This window comes from Penicillium odoratum (assembly GCF_028828045.1).
Source record: "Penicillium odoratum strain IBT 22623 chromosome Unknown utg000001l_segment0_segment0, whole genome shotgun sequence".
In the NCBI taxonomy this organism is placed as follows: Eukaryota; Fungi; Ascomycota; class Eurotiomycetes; order Eurotiales; family Aspergillaceae; genus Penicillium; species Penicillium odoratum.
In genome coordinates, this window is record NW_026643143.1 from 4,590,437 (window position 1) to 4,608,710 (window position 18,274).

The 18,274-nt window shown below is 50.6% G+C and overlaps 2 protein-coding genes across 2 annotated transcripts; both read left to right on the top strand.

Annotated features, from left to right (window-relative positions):
- Nucleotides 1–405: 405 nt before the first annotated feature.
- On the top strand, nucleotides 406–1,461 carry N7520_001696 (uncharacterized protein; the record flags this gene model as incomplete). The annotated part of the gene is made up of 1 exon (XM_057135631.1): nucleotides 406–1,461. The coding sequence occupies one exon, from the start codon at nucleotides 406–408 to the stop codon at nucleotides 1,459–1,461; it is 1,056 nt and encodes a 351-aa protein (XP_057001567.1).
- Nucleotides 1,462–2,638: 1,177 nt separating this feature from the next.
- On the top strand, nucleotides 2,639–3,355 carry N7520_001697 (uncharacterized protein; the record flags this gene model as incomplete). Its single annotated transcript, XM_057135632.1, has 1 exon — nucleotides 2,639–3,355. One exon carries the CDS (start codon nucleotides 2,639–2,641, stop codon nucleotides 3,353–3,355), a length of 717 nt encoding a protein of 238 aa, XP_057001568.1.
- Between the last annotated feature and the right edge of the window lie 14,919 nt (nucleotides 3,356–18,274).

An 18,274-nucleotide genomic window follows, 5' to 3' on the forward strand; every position in this document is an offset into this window, starting at 1 on the left:
CGTTTCCATGGGTTGACAAAAGAGTCGCTCACAGACCCACTCGAATATCTATGGAAGCTGGGAATCTCACTTTCTCTTTCTAACTTTTGATCAGCATCCAAACTTCCAGGTTCATGAGAGCGTTCCATTGTCTGGTTGACCTGGAAAATGGGTCGAGGCTAATCTCGCCTAGCGTTCGTCACAGCTTCTATGTTTGCCATAAGTCTGCGACCATCGATCCATACCTTGATCCAATAAGATCTGAACAGCTCCTCGAGTCATTCCAAGGAGCCCCCAGCTACCACGTCATGATCGAATGGCAAGAAGATCACATGTTTACGCAGTAGTCTTTAAAAATCGTGTATTCACCATGCCCACCTCCGGATTCTTCAATTACTTTGCGTTTGGGACAAGTCTTTAATTATCATGGACACAATCATCACCACATTACCACCAGACGTCGGGGCAATTCTGATGAAAAATGTCTCGATCATCCAGGTCGTCTCCATGTTCGCGATCGGCGCATACAACACCCTCGAATCCGCAATTGTCACGTTCGATACATTCAAGCGCTATAGCGGTCTCTATTTCTGGAGCATGCAGGTCGCGTCTTGGGGCATTCTTGTGCATGCACTGCCTGCCATGGCTCGTTTCGTTTCTCAAACGTCTAATCTTTCCAAGTCTATCCCGTTCATTATCGGGTGGTACGCCATGGTCACTGGTCAGGCGGTCATACTCTTTTCCCGTCTGGATCTTGTTGTACGCGACTTTAAAAAAGTGCGATGGGTGCTGTGGATGATCGTGGGGAACTTCTTCATTCTTCACGTTCCGATGACCGTTCTGTTCTTTGGCTTAAACCAAGGTGACGCACGCTTCGCTCGACCCGCCGCGATATACGATCGCATCCAGGTCAGCGGCTTCTGCGCGCAGGAAATCATCATCTGCGGCATCTACATCTACAAAGCCGCCCAAGCTCTCAAGCCCATGATTCAGACCCGAGGTCGCAACGGGCGGAATGCCATCATTCATCTGCTTTGGATCAAAATCATCGTTGTGTTGTTGAACATGTTGCTGCTTCTTACGGAGTTCAAGCTACACTACATTCAAGTGAGCTTCAAGACTGTCGTGTACAGCATCAAGCTGAATTTGGAGTTATCTGTGTTCAATCGTCTCGTGTCGTTGACAAGCTCGCAGCCCACTCTCTCTCCATATGAGCCCCAAGACTGGCGCAGGTCTAGCAAGACAAGCCTGCCCGACAAGATCCTTCCATGGGTGTCTGTCAGACCGGATGAAACTGTGAGATCTTCTGCTGGCCGAAGAGACGCGTTACGAGGGGCAAGTGCAGGGTTGACTGGGGCAAGTGTGAGCCCTGGAAGCACTTCGTCGACACGACTCTCGGTCACTTTCCCTACAGCCTCGTCAAAATGTCTGCCCGCGCTGGAATTGAATCTGTCTCAGTTTTCATCCAGATTGGATGTATAAAAGCCCATCAAAAAGTATGAAAAGAGCAACTGGTTCATGTGGAGCTTGCTATACGCGAAAGCGCCGGTTGGTGATGCGAGGCGAATATGGATCTCAGTAGAGGAGCCGGTGCAAGCCCTTGAGATAAATCTTCTGATGTTAAAAGAAACTGACGCACTATGCATGAATGAGAGCTATTTACGAACGATCGGATATGACGGATACCATTATTGATGATGATAAAGAAACAAAAATAACAATATAGACTCTACGCTTCCTTAACACCATTTTCGCTCGCGTACACAAGTTGAATCATTCACTCGTGATTTGGAGCACCTACGACATGGAGGAACGTAGAATAATCCTCGCAGAATTGCTGCAAAATTGAGGCAGCAAAACAATAAACCCCTCGAGCAATTTACTGTAATCGTAGGCTTGCTTTAGATGCTGATGGATCTGTCTCCAGTAGTGTTCTCTAATAATGTACCGAATGAGCATCTGCACAACATACTGCATAGGTTGCATCAGACATAGCGGTGACACTCAGTGGCATCGGTCACGGTTGACAGTTGCATGCCAGAGCAATCGCCACCGACCGGCTCCTCATTTATTCTCGAATAGTACTGTAGTACGTAGACTCACTCCTATATGAACAGACATGGTAAGTGATCCTTTTTTTATACATTTTGCGGTGGTGAGAGTTCATTCGCAGTCGACAATCAAGGGCCAAGAGTCACTAGTCGACCCCACTCATAGGCAGATATAAACATGTTAGTCATCTCAACGCTCAACAACGTCCCTGCATGTTGAGACATTGATGATCACATGCTGGCATGAGTCTCTTGGGGGTCCATTCAAAAGAGTAGGCATTGGCGTAGCATTCGATTATCTTCTTTCATGCTTCACGCCAATTTTCCTTTCGCCGCTTCCATGATGCCAACACGTGAGTCTCAGTCGCGTTCCAGCCAGAGACAGATCCTCGGGTAAGGCACTTTCTCCCTCCCTTTTGCAAAGTCATGGCAGTGCTGACCTGAAATCTTGAAAATTCAGTTCCGCGTCGAGCCAGACGCCTTTCATTCCCAAGTCGCCCTTCATTTGCGCAAAGACTCAAGAGCTGGTCTGGATGTGGGAGCAACTGAAGCTTTGCGGACAGAGTATCAATACCATGCTGCAATGTGTGACCTTACCCAGTCACACTATGATCAACAACCCAGACAAGGATTGTCGCTTCGTTTCTGTTGATTTCGGCGAGACTACAGTCCTTCCACCTGCCACAGTGACCAGTCTGCAACCCTTGGATTATAATTTGGGGATCTCCTGCGTGCCCAATGAGAAGGACAGGAAGCTCATTATTCTCGGGATCGCAGGAACGAAAAATGTCTCAAGCATCAGAAAATTGGCGCGCCAACTCTGGAATCCCGTGGGTACTGCTCCTCCACCGGCTGTATACAGCTGGTCCACCGAATATTGGGTGTCGGCTTCGGTCGTGATCGATATCAGATCAATCGAGGGCACAGACTTGATGGACGAAGCGGTGCGGGCGGGACGAAGCGCCGCCAAGGCATACGTCTGTATTGGCCTTCCCGCAATTTCCTTTGGCCCCATGTTCAATACCCTTGTGTCCGCATGCAATGTGAACGCAGCCTGCTTCAATCTCGCCATAGGATATATCTGGATGGCGGCGTCTGTTGATCCAACGAGGCTTGAAGTGGAAGGGGACGACGGTTCTAGGTCCTTTGGTAATTTGTTTCTGTCGATGATCCATGATGAGACCCAAGGGTCATGGCTCGTCGAGGCAAAGCTCCGTTTCTGGCTTGGAGGGACCTCACGGATGAAAGTTTGTGTACTTGCCGAGCTGTTGGAGATGAGAGACATCCGCACGACGTCAACTCACAGACCCATCGCACGATCGTGATCATGTTGGCTCATTACGTCTAGTCGTTTGCACTGTTCATAACGCCACTTGGATGATGGATCTTGTAGCTATGCGGCCTCGGGGCACACATAGCAATCCTAAATGCACGTTTCCACTTCTGCATGTGTCTTATGCGACAAAGGATGACCGGTCCTGTCGATTTGCGCGAACTCCATGGATGTGTTGATGTGACGGATTTACAAGGTTACATGCTGAGCAAGTAGATACAGGGTTGCGGGCATTGTGTATCCAAAATCGAGTTTCATCGATCGAGTTCCATCAATCAGGTTCTATCAATCAGGTTCTATCAATTAAGTACACATCAATCAAGTGAACGAGTTTCAACAGCAGTGGTTACCCTGGTAATATGTTAAACCGCGAGGAGTGTGTCACCATTCATGCTTCGCAATACTAAACACTATGGCTTCACTTCTCAACTCACCACTTTCTTCACCAGAGATGCCACAAGAAGAATCGTCGCAAGGTCATCTAAATTGTCGGCTACCCACTAGAAAGAACTCCAGTTCAGTCATTTCATTTGACATCAGACTCCTTTGACATGGACTCGAAGAGCTCTGTCAACGATGAAGCAGACAAACAACTGCACGGTGAGCTGCGACAAGTTTTGGACACTCCCTGCGTTGGTATCGTAGGTCAACCAACTCAGCAGACCGTGATTTTCGGAATCTCGCCTGCATACGTGAAGGACTGGGATACGACCGATGCCTTTCGCGAGCTATACCAAAATTGGTGCGTATTGAGCCACCCGCTGAGAACTTTGCTGACACCGAGTAGGAGAGATGCCATTCTGGAAACATTCCAGCTCGACCACCGCGACTTGAAGCTGTCCTTTCATGACGACAACGGCCACTTCGCCATCATAGCTTCATCGGCCCCCAACGATCGCGCGGACCTCCTCGCTCGAGGGTTTATCAAAAACGAGAAAAACATCGGTCGAGTCACCCTCGCCAATGCATGCGCCCAGCTGCCGATCGAGTCTCTCATCATGGGACACACAACCCGAGACAGAGACACCCGGTTGAGTGGTTCGCACGGAGATGGCCTCAAACTGGCTGCGTTGGTCATGAAACGACAACAGTGCCAAATGAGCATCGCCGCAGGTCACTGCAATTGGAAATTCGGGCTGCATGGGCCGCAGCTGTCTCTTCGCTGCGTGATCACGGCGGCACGTAAGACATCTCACAGCGACTGGTCAACAGCCGCGGATGATATGGCGAACTTGTGCTCCCGCATAGAACGCGATGTCACTGTGTCATTGGCGCTGGCCGGGGCAATCACAGCCGACCAGTGTCACCCAAGACGTTCCTGCGATGGTTACGGGTCACTCTGAACATTCATGGACTCATCTCCGCCACGTCGATGGTCCAGACCCCCCAGGGAGATTTGCTGCTTGATCCAAAACATTCTGGCCAGCTGTTCCTGCATGGGGTCCGACTTGCCATGTACCCTGCGGGCGGCAAGACTTTCCTGTACGGCTACAACTTTGCGTGTGGGAAGTTCAGCCGAGACCGACGGGGACTGATCAGCCAGGTTGACCTGGCGGACCTCGTTCGACAGATCTAGGACTATGCGTTATCGTTGCGTGAAACAGACCTACTCCCAAGCTATGTCAACCTCCTCCGGAAGTATCCGCACCTCGGCGATGTGGACCAAGCAGAAAGACTTGTAGAGCCATCGACCAGGCTCGCATTTGGGAGCATATGTTGTGTGTCTCTAGAAAGAAGCTTTTCTTTCACAGTGCGGACCTCAGTTTGCAGGTCAGTGCGAACCTACTTGAGCGGAGTTATATGCTAATTCGAGAATTAGACTGCGAACGCGATCCGATCATGCACCGGTAAAAAGCCGACGCCACTTCCGACGACTTTCTGGCAACTCCTCCGCTCCGCGACACCCATCCGAACGATTGAGGAGGAGCAACAGCAACGATGCAAAGACGCGGCGATCTGCGCCTTGCCCGACACGACCTTTGCAAAGATAATCGACCGGGCGTTCAGGGCCTGCTTGGCACTCTTGAACGCCCCCCGCGGGATGCAAGTTCTCTATGTCGAAGACTTGGCCGGAAGACGTGATGTCTTTTACCAGGCTGCAGACCAGACCCTGAGAATTCCCCATCAATGTTGGCAATTGGACAGTGTGGACCCCGGGGCCCCATGCCACAATGGGTTCCCAATGGCCAACGGTGGACAGAATGCACCGACCTCATGGCAAGAAGTGGTCGAGGAATTGCTGATCCTCTCGATTCCATCCGTGTCTACAGCATTTCCAATGTCACGCATCACAGAAAACCGGTACATGCGCCACATCAGACGCCTGCTGCAGGAGTTTCCACAGAACATTCAAATCAGCCCTCATGCCACCGGTCTGCTGGTCACCTGGGAAGATCCTCCAGCGAATGTAGTGCAGTCCCGTGAAGGTGAGCCAGAATACAAAGTCGTCCTTCATGCAGGGGACTGTGGCGCTGACGCGGAGCTCCTTCATTCCGAAACGGGCAGGTCTACCCCACCAATCATGTGTGGGCAGACTGAGCCGAGCTCCGAAACACCGGCTGCGATCAGCTCCGCAGCATGTGGATGCCGCCAGCAGCTGGTCTCTCGTTCAAAGCAGTGGTGCGTGTTCGCAGAAGTCGACCAATATACAGCATACTATGCGATAATCTGCGTGAATGAACCGTCGGCGATCTATAGCCTGCCATCGGAGACATTGATCCCTGGCACTACCATCCACGACAGCAGTCTGGCTTCATGCGATCTAACCATGCTTGCGCCTGTTATTGTCAAACACGAAGAACCCTCGGCCCCGGCTCATCCGAGTGACACATCGTATCTAGAGTCGTGCAAAAGGCTGAAAGTCTCGCATCTTTTGAAGTGATTGAGTAGGGGGACTGACACCACAATGGAAATTCGATTGTTATGTACGTTCTGATCTAGCTTTGGTACAATTTAGACTACTCAAACTTCAACATCAATGGCGCAAAGGGATGACCGACATTTTGACTCTATCATATTAGTTCTTCCAACCATTTCGAAATCCAGCCTAGTCGTGCCGACCGACGACGCGTGAGAGGGGCGTGAGAGCTCTCTGTCACAACAGACCTTCTCTGTAGTCGAGCCGACCGGCGAGGACGATGTGCTGCGTCCGGCGCCCTAGATGTTCTGCTACGCCGTCGCGTCTCGCCTTGGGGGATTGATTCTCTCGTCCATGTGAGATCCAACCGTGGCTCCGTCGCGACGGTTCCTCCGGAGCGTTCTACGGTTCGCAGCGAGGAGTCCCGCGGCGGGCGGTAGAGAGCGTCCAAGGCGGTCTTGGTTGGGCTACACGTGTCAGCACGAACGATTCTTATTTCTTCAACAAATGAATTGACAACGAAGGCTTAACTCACCAGATGCAGCACGAGGAACCCCGTCCTCTACGGCGCGTTCTCAGCCACTCCTCCGTACAAGCCAGGTGCGATAAGCTTCGACACTCGACGCACCGCAAGATCACGCGTTCATCCACTTGATCACCCTCCTCGTCCAAACAAAACATACAGTGAATGTTGTCGACTGCATCGCTGGAGGTGACGCTTTGAATCATCAAGTCTTGCACCCCTGCCCATATATTTGTGAAGAATGGAAGGATCGCTGGCTGGGCCGGCGACACGCGCCATGGAACATTGTTTGCTCGCAGCATCGCAGTCGTGATATAGGGAGCAATCCATGAAGGGCTGGGAGTGAGTATCTCATGGTCACTGAGGGCGCTAGTAGGTAGAGAGTCCGGATTCCCGAGTCGATCTCGGTGCCATCGCGTGCAGAGAAAGCAGCCCTCAATTGTGCAGAGTGAAGACTGCAGTCCGGCCAGATCGAATGGGTTCGCTGGAAGGTTGGTCATTCTGAGGCATCTGTCTGATGGCGTTTGACGGCACAATTGGTTTCACTGGATGCTTGAGGCTGTTCCCCGTCTTGTTCTCTAGCAACAGCTGCTCGTTGTCCAAGCGATACAATGCGAATCCACAGACTCTAAACAGCTATTCGCTTATGCAGATCACCATATGTGCTTCGAGATGGCGAATACTGAGTGACTAGACTTGCCGGTATTTATACGCTATTTCAACCCGACCGTGGACGATAGGTGGCGTCACAGCGCATGCCTGATGAATCACGTTTGCAAGCTGCTGCAGGGCCGTCGTTGATCGTTGGCTTCCCGACGATGCCTTGGGCAGAGAGGATGATGGAGTTGAGAATGTGCAGTAGGGTTCAGCCAGGGAACCAGGCTTACGTTGCACCTGTGTTTGCCTCTCCATAGTCACTGTGGCATATTAGGTCCCGCGTGCGATTGAGAAAGGTCTGTAGTCTAGGAGCTGCTTAGGTATTCCTAGAGTCAATCAGAGTGGTCCCGGGACGCAGCTTGATCCTAGGAACACTGATCACGACTCCAGGATCCCTAATCGAGGTTTTAGAACCTGCACGATCACATCCCATCGTGTTCATGCCTCATTGTCCATGCCAATGCTTTGCGGCGTCAGTCACCCTTGCTTCAGAGCTGAGCGATGTAGATGTTCAGAACCATCATATAAAGAGCCTTTCTACCCCAAGCAGCCACTACATCAGCTGTTGTTCATCAATCTTTGCGCATTTCTTCTCAGCATCTCTCACAACATGGTTCGTGCATGAATTCTCCAATAACCTGCTATATTTAATACTCATCTACCATTACAGCCGCAGTTACGAGGTTTTCAGAATGAAATATTGCTGATGATCGCATCACATCTTGATGGAAAGGCAATCTTCACACTGGGAACATCCTGCACGAACTTGTACAATAGATTGCAACCCGCCTTTCTCGAGTATAAAGTGCAATACAAAAATAGCAAACTGTTGCATCTGGCAGCCAAGACCAACAATCTACCTCTGGCAAAGGCTATGCTGAAACGCGACGTCGACGTCAATGCGTTCCTCTGTGGCAAAACCCCAATCATGAGAGCGTTGAAGCACGGTGCCACCGATGTATTTCGCGTTTTGTTGGAATCGCCCGGGGTAGACATCAACCTCCAAAGCACAGCTTTGGAAAGCGCTCTGTGGTACGCCATCAAGTACAACACCTGCGGAGCGGTCATACAAATGGCACATGCCCATAGAAATTTGAATCTGAATTTGAGACACCAAGAAGGTCAAACAGCGCTCCATCGAGCGGTCTGGGCGGGAAGGATTGCACTGGTGCAGACGTTGCTGTTCCTGGGCGGTGATCTTGAATCCAAAGATAACCACGGTCTCTCGCCTTGGGACTGGGCATGCCGCAGTAACCGGCCCTCCATGCGACAGGCGCTCACGAGGGGATCTGACTCTCAGTTTCCAATAGACTTTGATCTCGCCTATCACGACGAGCTGCCCCTTCATCAAGCGGTATCTTATGGGTCCATGGATGCTATTCGCCTGCTGCTGAAACAGAAGCGCACCGATCTCGAAGCGCACGACCGCAACGGTGACACATTACTGCATCTAGCGGTTCGGAGTCAGAGCCGACAAGTCATGGATTTGCTGTTTAGCCATCCACAGATCGACGTGAATTGTAAGGATCTGGCAGGGAACACGCCGCTCTGGTTGTCTACATACCTGTCATGCGACGCTGTCACTGAGAGACTTCTGGAGGAGCCAAGGGTGAATCTCAATTTCGTGGGGGGCCACGGCGATACCCAGACACCCTCGACCTCCCTTCACCATGCTGTGCTTAGGCCGGACACAGGTGCACTACAGCGTCTTGTGGCCGTGCCGGGCATTGACGTCGGTCGCTGCGCGGCGGGCCAGTCGCCGTTCGCTCTCGCGTGCGCTCATGGACGCGTCGATGCGATGGAGGTGTTGCTGCGTGCAGACCGCGTAGATATTAATGCTAGTGGCCTGGGCCATCCGCCAATCTGTCAAGCGGTGGAAGGCGGCCAGGTAGAAGCCGCGCGCCTCTTGGTTCAGCAGGGCGGTAGTCTGCAGGTCAATCGGAAAACGATGACGGGTCATGACACAGCGCTCTGCATCGCCGCGCGGGATGGCAGCTTGGATCTGGTCCGGGCTCTGCTACATCATGATCAGCTAGATCTCAATCTGGAAAATTGGTCGGGTCAGGGGCCTTTAGCTCTCGCGGCGCAAAACGCGCACCCAAACGTGGTTGAGGCACTTCTGCTGGATGGGCGACTGTTACGGCAAAGCCTGATCGCTGCCCTTCACTCTTCAAACAACGACTCTATTCGACAATCGATCCTGACCAAGATTGGTGGCACCGGCGCTCGAAAGCTGCCGCGGTCACCTCGGTGCAGATTTGATGCAGTTCAGGCAGGTGTGTAGTAGAGCTGAAACCGGGTGAAAGAGCGCGTGCGGCAAACCTCTAGAAAAATTCAAACTCAACATGTTGATATAGAGAAATGACAATGTTCATCTGGAGTGTTTCTATATTGCACGCAACCAGACATTGACATTTGCTCATTTCACCAGGCCATGCCTAAGATAGAGAATCAACAAATGATACTTTAATTGTTTTCAAATCAACTCAATGCTATTGAAACTTCTCACAGCCTTACTGGCCGCCTCGCAAGCCCATCCCTTCGACCTGGACCTCGCTTTTCGTATAAATACGCCGGCAGCAGCTCAATACTCTTCATCCAGGCCAAAACCCAATGGATCACCCGCTTTCTCTTTCTCCATCTCGACCCGCCAAAAGACAGCGCCGACTGTCCGAACTACCAATGGATGACGGTCAAAACAAAGGTTGCCAACAAGAGGCAAGTCATGCAGAGGCAGGTCATGCACTGGTTGCTCTCAAGGTTAGTTCTTCCCAGCAGCGGGTGAACATCACTAAACATACACTCATAGGATCACATCCCCCCGGCTGGTCCACTCTCAACGCAGCTGATGCAGATCCTTAGTAGCCAGACGGACCTTGCCATGCCCATCATCAGAATTCTCGATTTTTACTTTTGTCTCTGGGACAGCTATGTCGTGAAATCGGCCGACAAGATTCACCTGGATGAAGAACAGCAGGAGCTTCGAGAGTCCAACGAGTGGTTGGAGGTCGAGAACGATCTCCTCGTGCGGCGCTGCAATGAGCAAGCCTTACTGATGTGGAGTCGTGAGCGGGTGCTTCGTGAACTTCACGCCGGCATCGCTGCGGTCTTGAAGGCGAGTGGTGAAACGGCTTTTCCGACCGATATGCCTTTGGCAAGACCGACTACTTGACATGAACTGCACGGACAAGGAGTTTGTGATCTGCACTCAATGCTAGATGATTCACAGTTTGGAATGTTTTGTCAATGCCACCGTTGGTGAGATGTGTTTATGTGCTGTTGAACTCGAGGAAAAGCAGTTCTGACCAATGATGTGGTAACTTGTTGCTAGCCTTTTGAAAATTAATTTTTTCCATCGCCCTTGTTGCCATGGTCCAATTATATATATTTTGACATCCTTCTCCAATTTTGTCTGTCCAAAACATCCCATATCGCAAGTCAGCAATTGATCTCCTATACCTGGCATCTGTGGCGCAAGACCGATACAACATGACCACCTCTCTAATCCATGATGGTAAGAGCTCTACCAGAACTTTTCATAGGTATATGCTGACAATATCACAGAATCCGACTTCGACCTCGATCTTCACGCAATCTGGCGAGAGTCTTCTGGTATACCGACACCACCTCCCTGTTTTGCCACGGACCATGGGTCCCATGACTTCGACCACCTCCGCCAGTTTGTCAGAAATGACGTTCCACCGCCTCTGTTGGTCGAATGCTGCTTTCACCTTGGACTCGACCATACGCCTGGCTTCAACTGGACTGGCCCCGACCCTCTTGCACGTTCAACCCAGCCTGAGGAGATTTTCCTCCACCTGTCAGCGTTCTGTCTCTCAGAGCAGATACATTGGGTGGAATTTCGACTGACCCGTCTCGATCTCATCACTGGAGACATGATGGGCGAGCACATTTTTTTTCTGCCCCGAATGGAGACAGTCATGCGCAACCTACGCCGAGTACGGGAACAGATGCTCGATATCATCGCGCAAAGTTCCACTGCACCGAGAACCTCCCGCTTCCGATTGTCTCTGTGGCCACGCATGGAGCCCCTGCCGTACGCTAGTCACTCGATTTTTTCCCCTTTAGCTACACTGCCCATGATGCCAGCCCTGGACCCATCATTTTTTGTACATGACTTGGTAGGAAACTACTCGTCAAAGTAAAGCAATGTGAGAGTGAAACCTCATATGGGTGAAAGATTTGAGTATCAATGAGAGCTCCTATGGTCTACAAGCCATCAAAGGTCTTTCATTTTTCATTCTTGGATAACGAGCAGCTCAAGGTGTCTCATTCAAGTACTATAGGACATACATGCCATTTTCAACCGATACATTTCCCAAAAAAAAAAAATCCAGCCATGTACTAAGCAATTGAAACCAACTCTTCACTCGCTGCGATTAACTACAACCAAGTCCGCGAGGTCCCCTCTGGGAACCTGACTCCATTGAATGAGCATGCCAGTCATTTGTTCCTGAGACGATCTCAGAGCCTGGTCAAACAAGCGCAGCCGGGCTACTTGCTGATCGTGACGAGCTTGGAGGCTGTCCCTCTCATTACTCAGTTGCACACCATCCTGCTTCAAGCGGATATTGGTGTCGATCGTTTTGTCGCACTCACGGTGCTTTGCCACGCACGACTCCCACAGGCGACGGTAGATTCCGACCAGCCGAGAGGCCTGAAAGGCGAGCTTTGGATCATCACGCTCGAGACCTCCCAGAGTCTCTAACACAGTTTGAAAGGGCCCGGTAAGCAATGCGTCGTTCGGGATTGCTTCCTACAGCCAATGATTGTCAGTCCCAGCATTCATCCTTTGCATTCTGGTGGACTTACCAGCGGTGGTTCGGGGCTTGGCTTTGGCTGGGAAGTATTTTCCTCGTTTTGGAGAAGGACTCCATTCCGCTGAGAGTCTTGCGCCATGTTTTGGTCTTGCATAGGTTCAGTGGCCTCCATTGCGTTCGACATATTGTAACAATATCAGTAGAAGATACTATCATCTTGCAGAACGGCGTTTTATAAGTTACTTGTTGAATCAGGCTTGTAAACACCATCATCACTGGTGTTGAACAAGCTCACTGTCTCGACTTCGTTGATATCTCACCTGAGATGGTGGCCTTTCGTCAGAACCATCATGAGTATGAACGGGGAAAATTGAATGAGATTGTAGATCAAGTCATGTTGAGAAATGATCGAAGACGAAGGTTCTCAAACGTTGAGTCCTACACGCTCACCGTTGACCCACGCTTCATTTTCAGTCAATTCAGAATCAAGTCTTGGAATCGTCTTTGGAAGAGAGCAGACCCGGAGAAATCTTTTTTTGTCTCAACAGTGGAGTGACGATTCTTCTGCTTGGCTGACCGTCATGAAACAATTCTCTGAATGTGCAATATTCGTCTCAAAAAGTAGCGGTAGCCAGTTGGCTGGAGAAAAGTCATCTTTGTGCCTCTCTTTTTCTCTGTTGTTCTTGTCCTTGTGAGATAATATGATGCCATTCTAGGACTCAATTAATGCTTGGGGCGACATTAGCTCCTTTCCCGAGGCGCAGAATATGCAAATTTCAAAGAGATCTGCCCATATTTAAACTTGCATCCCGGAGCCTCGTTCGAAAGAGGATTCTCAGGAATGGATCGATGAGCCTCGATCAAAACAGCCTTTCGATCTTCCAATCCATCCTTCAGAGATGATGCTAGATTACGTTCCACAGTCAACTAGCTGCGATCAGTCAGCTCAATCCTCGCAAATGGGCACATCCGAAGACAGTGCTTTGTTCTCGAATGACATAGCCGTACTCTACGGTAGCAACAAGTCACGCGCTTCACGCGCTTCGATATGTCCGGATTGTGCTGAAACTTCAGACACAGACCTTTTGCAGAATGATCGGGACGGAAATGCAACCAACACTCAGATTCTCATAGATCCAATGCTGAGCACGACCGGCGGGACTCAAAGCCATTCTTGCCAATTCTCGACCTGCACTATTATTCAAAGTCGGATCGCCTCCCAGTGTCAGGGCGTCGTCCTTTGGTTTCCGTGCTCCTCACCCTCAGGTGCAGAGCTTCTGAAAGCGGTTCTGCGAGGAAGATCTGCCGGTTGCTCTGCGCATGTGCATGACAATTCCACAACCTGCTTGCCAGATGAAGCGAGCGCCTGCTACTCTAGAGACGCAGATTCGCAACATGCCCACCAGAGCTTTCAGGCCAGAAAGTTCTGTCATGGCTACGATCAATGTCCCGCTCCCTCGGACGGCACGCTGGATCCTTCCACGTTGAGCATCCGTGCTGATGCAATCAATATTGCCCGATCGCCTTTCACATGCGACTACCCCGATTGCAAACAGTATTTCAAATGTCAAAGAAATCTTGATCGTCATCGCAAAAAACATAGGGAAGAACGACTCCACGTCTGTTGGGTTCCTGGATGCCAACGCAGCTTCTCGCGTAGCGACAACCTTAAGGTGCATTACACCACTCATGGGACACATGGAGGACGCAATCGATATGTGGCCACTCTGGACAAGACATCTCCAGTCTTTGATCCTTACTTTCGCGGATCGCTCACCCCGCATGGGTGGCCACTCAGTGATCTGGCCTAGGAGAGTGGGGACATTGCACGACAATGACTTGTACCTATTCACATACAGTACTCTCAAAATCCAGATGGTGATAAAACGTGCCACTTTTTAGGACTCATATTTTCGACATCTAATGTACAATTGCGTACTTGATGCATTTTCCCTGGTTGATTTTGCATAGAGTATCATAAAGTCAGGGGTTTTTTTAAGACTTGACAGCCAGTTTTAATCACCGCGACACACTCAGTCTCCATTGTTAAGAACTTATTTGATTCCCAAAAAGCATGCAGACCATATCCATTGTCTTTCGATCAAAACCGAAGAGCTTGATGCTTTTCGACTTGATATGATTAACTTTCCTTGTAGACGACACATGAGCAATACGGGACTACCTGGCAATGCTCAGAGAAACATGAAAAACCAAAACACGAGACGAGCCGTCTGTTGTTTATCCTCGTCAGTCTTTCTCTTGCCCGGGCCGGCTGGTGACTCACTAAGATGGCCATCCTGGTATTTTCGCTGGAATGCCTTGACGTGAAACATTTCAGTGACTACTATTCTGTCAGGCTTTGACTGCCAAATCTCCGGCACCTTTTGGAAAGCTGTTTTCAAATCCTCTATTGGACTTGACTTATCAAAAGTCTCCGCATAGCGAATCGCTCTATCGTGGACCGTAGTCTCACCAATTGGCCCAATTGAGAGTGCTATCGTCAAGATACTCGATGATAGCATCAGGTGCAAAGACAGGAACGCTCGTCGGTAGTACTCTTTTCGGTCCGAGACATTTCCAATGCAGATTGATTGAGGTTTTGTGCAAGCAACTCGGATTTCTTCATGCTGGAAGGCTTTTTGAAGGCTCAGGATGATTGATTGCAACTGGTGCGCTGAAATCTCTGCTGAAAAGAGTGGCGAGTGCTGGAGCCGGGAGCTCATCGTGGAGAAGAATTCTTGCTCACGTATCCAGATCTCCTTGTGATTATATCCGCCAATCTCTGCAGCGTGGATGCTCATGAAGGTGTAGCAAATCAGCGCGATGCTCGCTCTTACCCCAAAAGGTCGATATGGCGGACATGGCCGTTGGAAGGTGTGGAAAAAACTCCGGGTTGGCGTCGCATGTTGCCCCAGGGCGAACAGGAGGTACGCGATTTGCAATTCTAAATCTTCCAAAGACATGCTATGTATATCTTCCGCCTGAGTCAAAGCGTAACGTGCAGACAGCAGCCACCACAGTTTTCTATCGTACTGCAGTAAAAAGCTGTCCTCCCAGTCACTTTCGCTGCGACTGAAAATGCGCCCTAAGGTCCCATTATCTTAAGGCAACATGGCGGAAACGAAGAGATAATTCAGCACCAACAAGAGCTGGTGAATCGTGTGCGGTCCTGTGTCCACGACAGCCGGGTCAGAGGCTGAGGGTGGAAGCGTGACACGCGATGGGAGTTTAGTCTGCACCATGATCAGCGCTAAGCGTCTCAAATGTCGGGCTGCCGCTCATATTTACCGGGAGATACATCTCAAAGAAGACCTTCGCCCTTTCAGCATCAGTCAAAATCGTGTGGGTATTGGTGGGAAAACGGCTTTTGTTCCCTTCGTGTAAGAGATTCCAGATAACACCCCTTTGGTATCGGCTTTGCTTCAACACGTTCTGGTGTAGAAGGCGTTGTATCAATACGAAGGTCCTCCGAGGCTCTACGCTACCTAGTGGGCTGTATTTCTCCGCTGCGACTTTCGGCTTGGGTCTTTGTTCCATGGTTGAATGGCTCTACGGTTTGTGTCGATTGGTCGTTTATTTCTTCGTATGAACATCGTTCGGGTCGACCCCGTTCAACGCAGTTCTGGCAAGAAGGCAGTCCGTGGCCGCATCTTATTTTCAACTTTTGATGTGGTCGGCAGGCCCGGCGAGGTCTCGCCATGGTTGATGAAAGCAGGAATATTGGCTAAAAAGCAAACTAAAATTCCCAACGATCGTGATTAATATTCTTACTCTTTGATAAGATGCGGAATAAAAATTCGTTTGAAAATCAATCGTACTGTAAAAAGGCCAACGTAGATAATCTGTGGTAGAGGTAGGATCCTGTATTTGAAGAGCGATGTCGTGTTTTTGTCGTGTAGAAAGGTGCAAAGATAAAGGCTTCATTACATGATTTATGTATCTAGCCGCCAATCTTGCGAGTTCTCCGGTTTTGTGAAGCGATTACAAGACATCATAGAGCTAAGCATGCGTTGGGTGATGTTTTGAACACAAATCATAGATCCTAGGAGTATGATAGCTCCTGGGACCAACATATCCATTCCAAGAGGTAGAACTTTGAGGGACGAGAAAATATTTTAGAGTCAGTGCTTCCAAGACTCGGCAAGAAGGCTACCTATTTGGCGGCAACACTAGCCTAAGGAACTTGATAGGTGCAATGAGCAAGAGGAAACAAACGAGGTTCCTGTCGCTACATTGGCAAGTGTTGACCTTGGAACTTCAAATCATATTATCCTGCGTTGCTCGGCAAGCATTGCACAATAAACAAAAATCTACGTGACGCAACTTTGGATGCCGTTATAATTTATTTTCTGCTGTCGGCGATCTTCTGCCAAGAATTTGTAGGTGGCTACCAACAGGGGATCAACCTAGTGAAACAGAGGAAGGCTTCTTATCTTATTCACCAGCACCATTCTCACAGCGTACTTTGGACCACCCAACAGTCTCAGCTTGGCGTTGTTCAGGCTGCCAGGGAGTGAATCAAATAGATCTGCGATACCCGGTACTGTCTGCATCAAAGCATGTCGCACCCTGCGTCAAACTTCACGGAATGGCTGGCCAAGACTTCCATATCGGACAGATTCGCGCTGTGTGGGCTCCTTGCAGTGATATGCTGGGTCTGCTACAGCTTCAGCCGCCGCTTCGGCCATGTACCCTTCCGATTGTATCGCGTAGTGTCGTGGAGACGCTTCTTTCAGGCGCCAACGCCAACCGTGCTCCAGTGGCTGGATATTCCGACATACGTGCACGGCGCCGCGCTTGCAGCCCTGGTGATCGCCAACTTCATTGCGATCAGCCTTCATACTCAGGAATGGGCGGACGTGCAGAAGCGAGCGGGATGCTTAGCAGTGACCCATCTTGTTCCCCTCTGCTCCGGTTTTAGCATCGATCTCCCCGCCCACGTCTACCGTGTCGAACGCACCACCTTCCAATGGGCCCATCGGTGGCTGGGTCGCATGTGCGTGCTACATTGCCTGCTTCATGGGTCTATCGTGGGCACAGTTGCCCGCGATGCTGCCCTTGGAACTTCTCTCATCATTCCACTCCTGGTACGTGAAACGGGCCACAACGGCAGCCTCCCACATTCCCCGCAGCTTGTCTGACTGGGACTGACTTGTCTGACACAGGCCGGATCCAGTCTCGTCTTGATCTTACCTTGGACGCTGGCTGCGATGGTACGACGCTGGCCACAACTAGGCCTCAAAATCCACCATATCCTCGCCGGAATTGTCATGGGCGCTTTGATGTATCATTTGATTGACCGGGGGTCTTTTTACCGTTGGATCCTGCTGCGATGTATCTGCGCTGGATTGATCTGGACTATCGCGACGTGTCTGCATGCCATGTGGCACCACAGGTCGTGGCGAATCACCTCTCGACAAGCCGTGGCGCGGTCTTCAAATCGGCTCCTATGGCTTGACATTACGGTGCCAGTGGAGTGGGCGGCGCGTCCAGGGCAGTACGTACAGCTCTGGGCACCGCATTGGGGATTCAGAGCATGCTTGCAGCTTCCTGCATTCTACGTGGCGTCGGTGGATACCGTGGAAAGCACGTCAGTAGCGCGAACAACCCGCGTAATACGCATAGTCACCCAGCCTCGACTAGGCATGACAAAACGAATCGCACAAGCTGCGGATCGCGCGCATGAGACAATTCATTTTCCGATATGCGTGCTGGGTCCTTACGGACACTCGCCTCCCCTGGGCGAATATGGAACCGTGATCTTTGTATTGGAAGGCATTGGGCTGTTCCGTGTGCTGCCTTTCATTCGGCATCTCGTTCACGAAAGCCGAAGTCGGCGAAACTCCGTGCGACGGCTAGAAGTTCTGTGGCAAGTGGAGCTGGAAGATTTTAGTGAGTGCCCTATCCTTTCACACACTGCCCGTTGTTGTGCTGACCACAAAGACCATCCTCGCTGGGTCGGCGATGAAATCACACAGATCCTGGAACTCGACCGGATGTTTGACCGAGACGATTGTCCCGAACATGGTCATCGGGATGACCGAGGATTTGATGTGAGTGACGCCTTCCGTGTTGATGATATGAGTGAGGGGT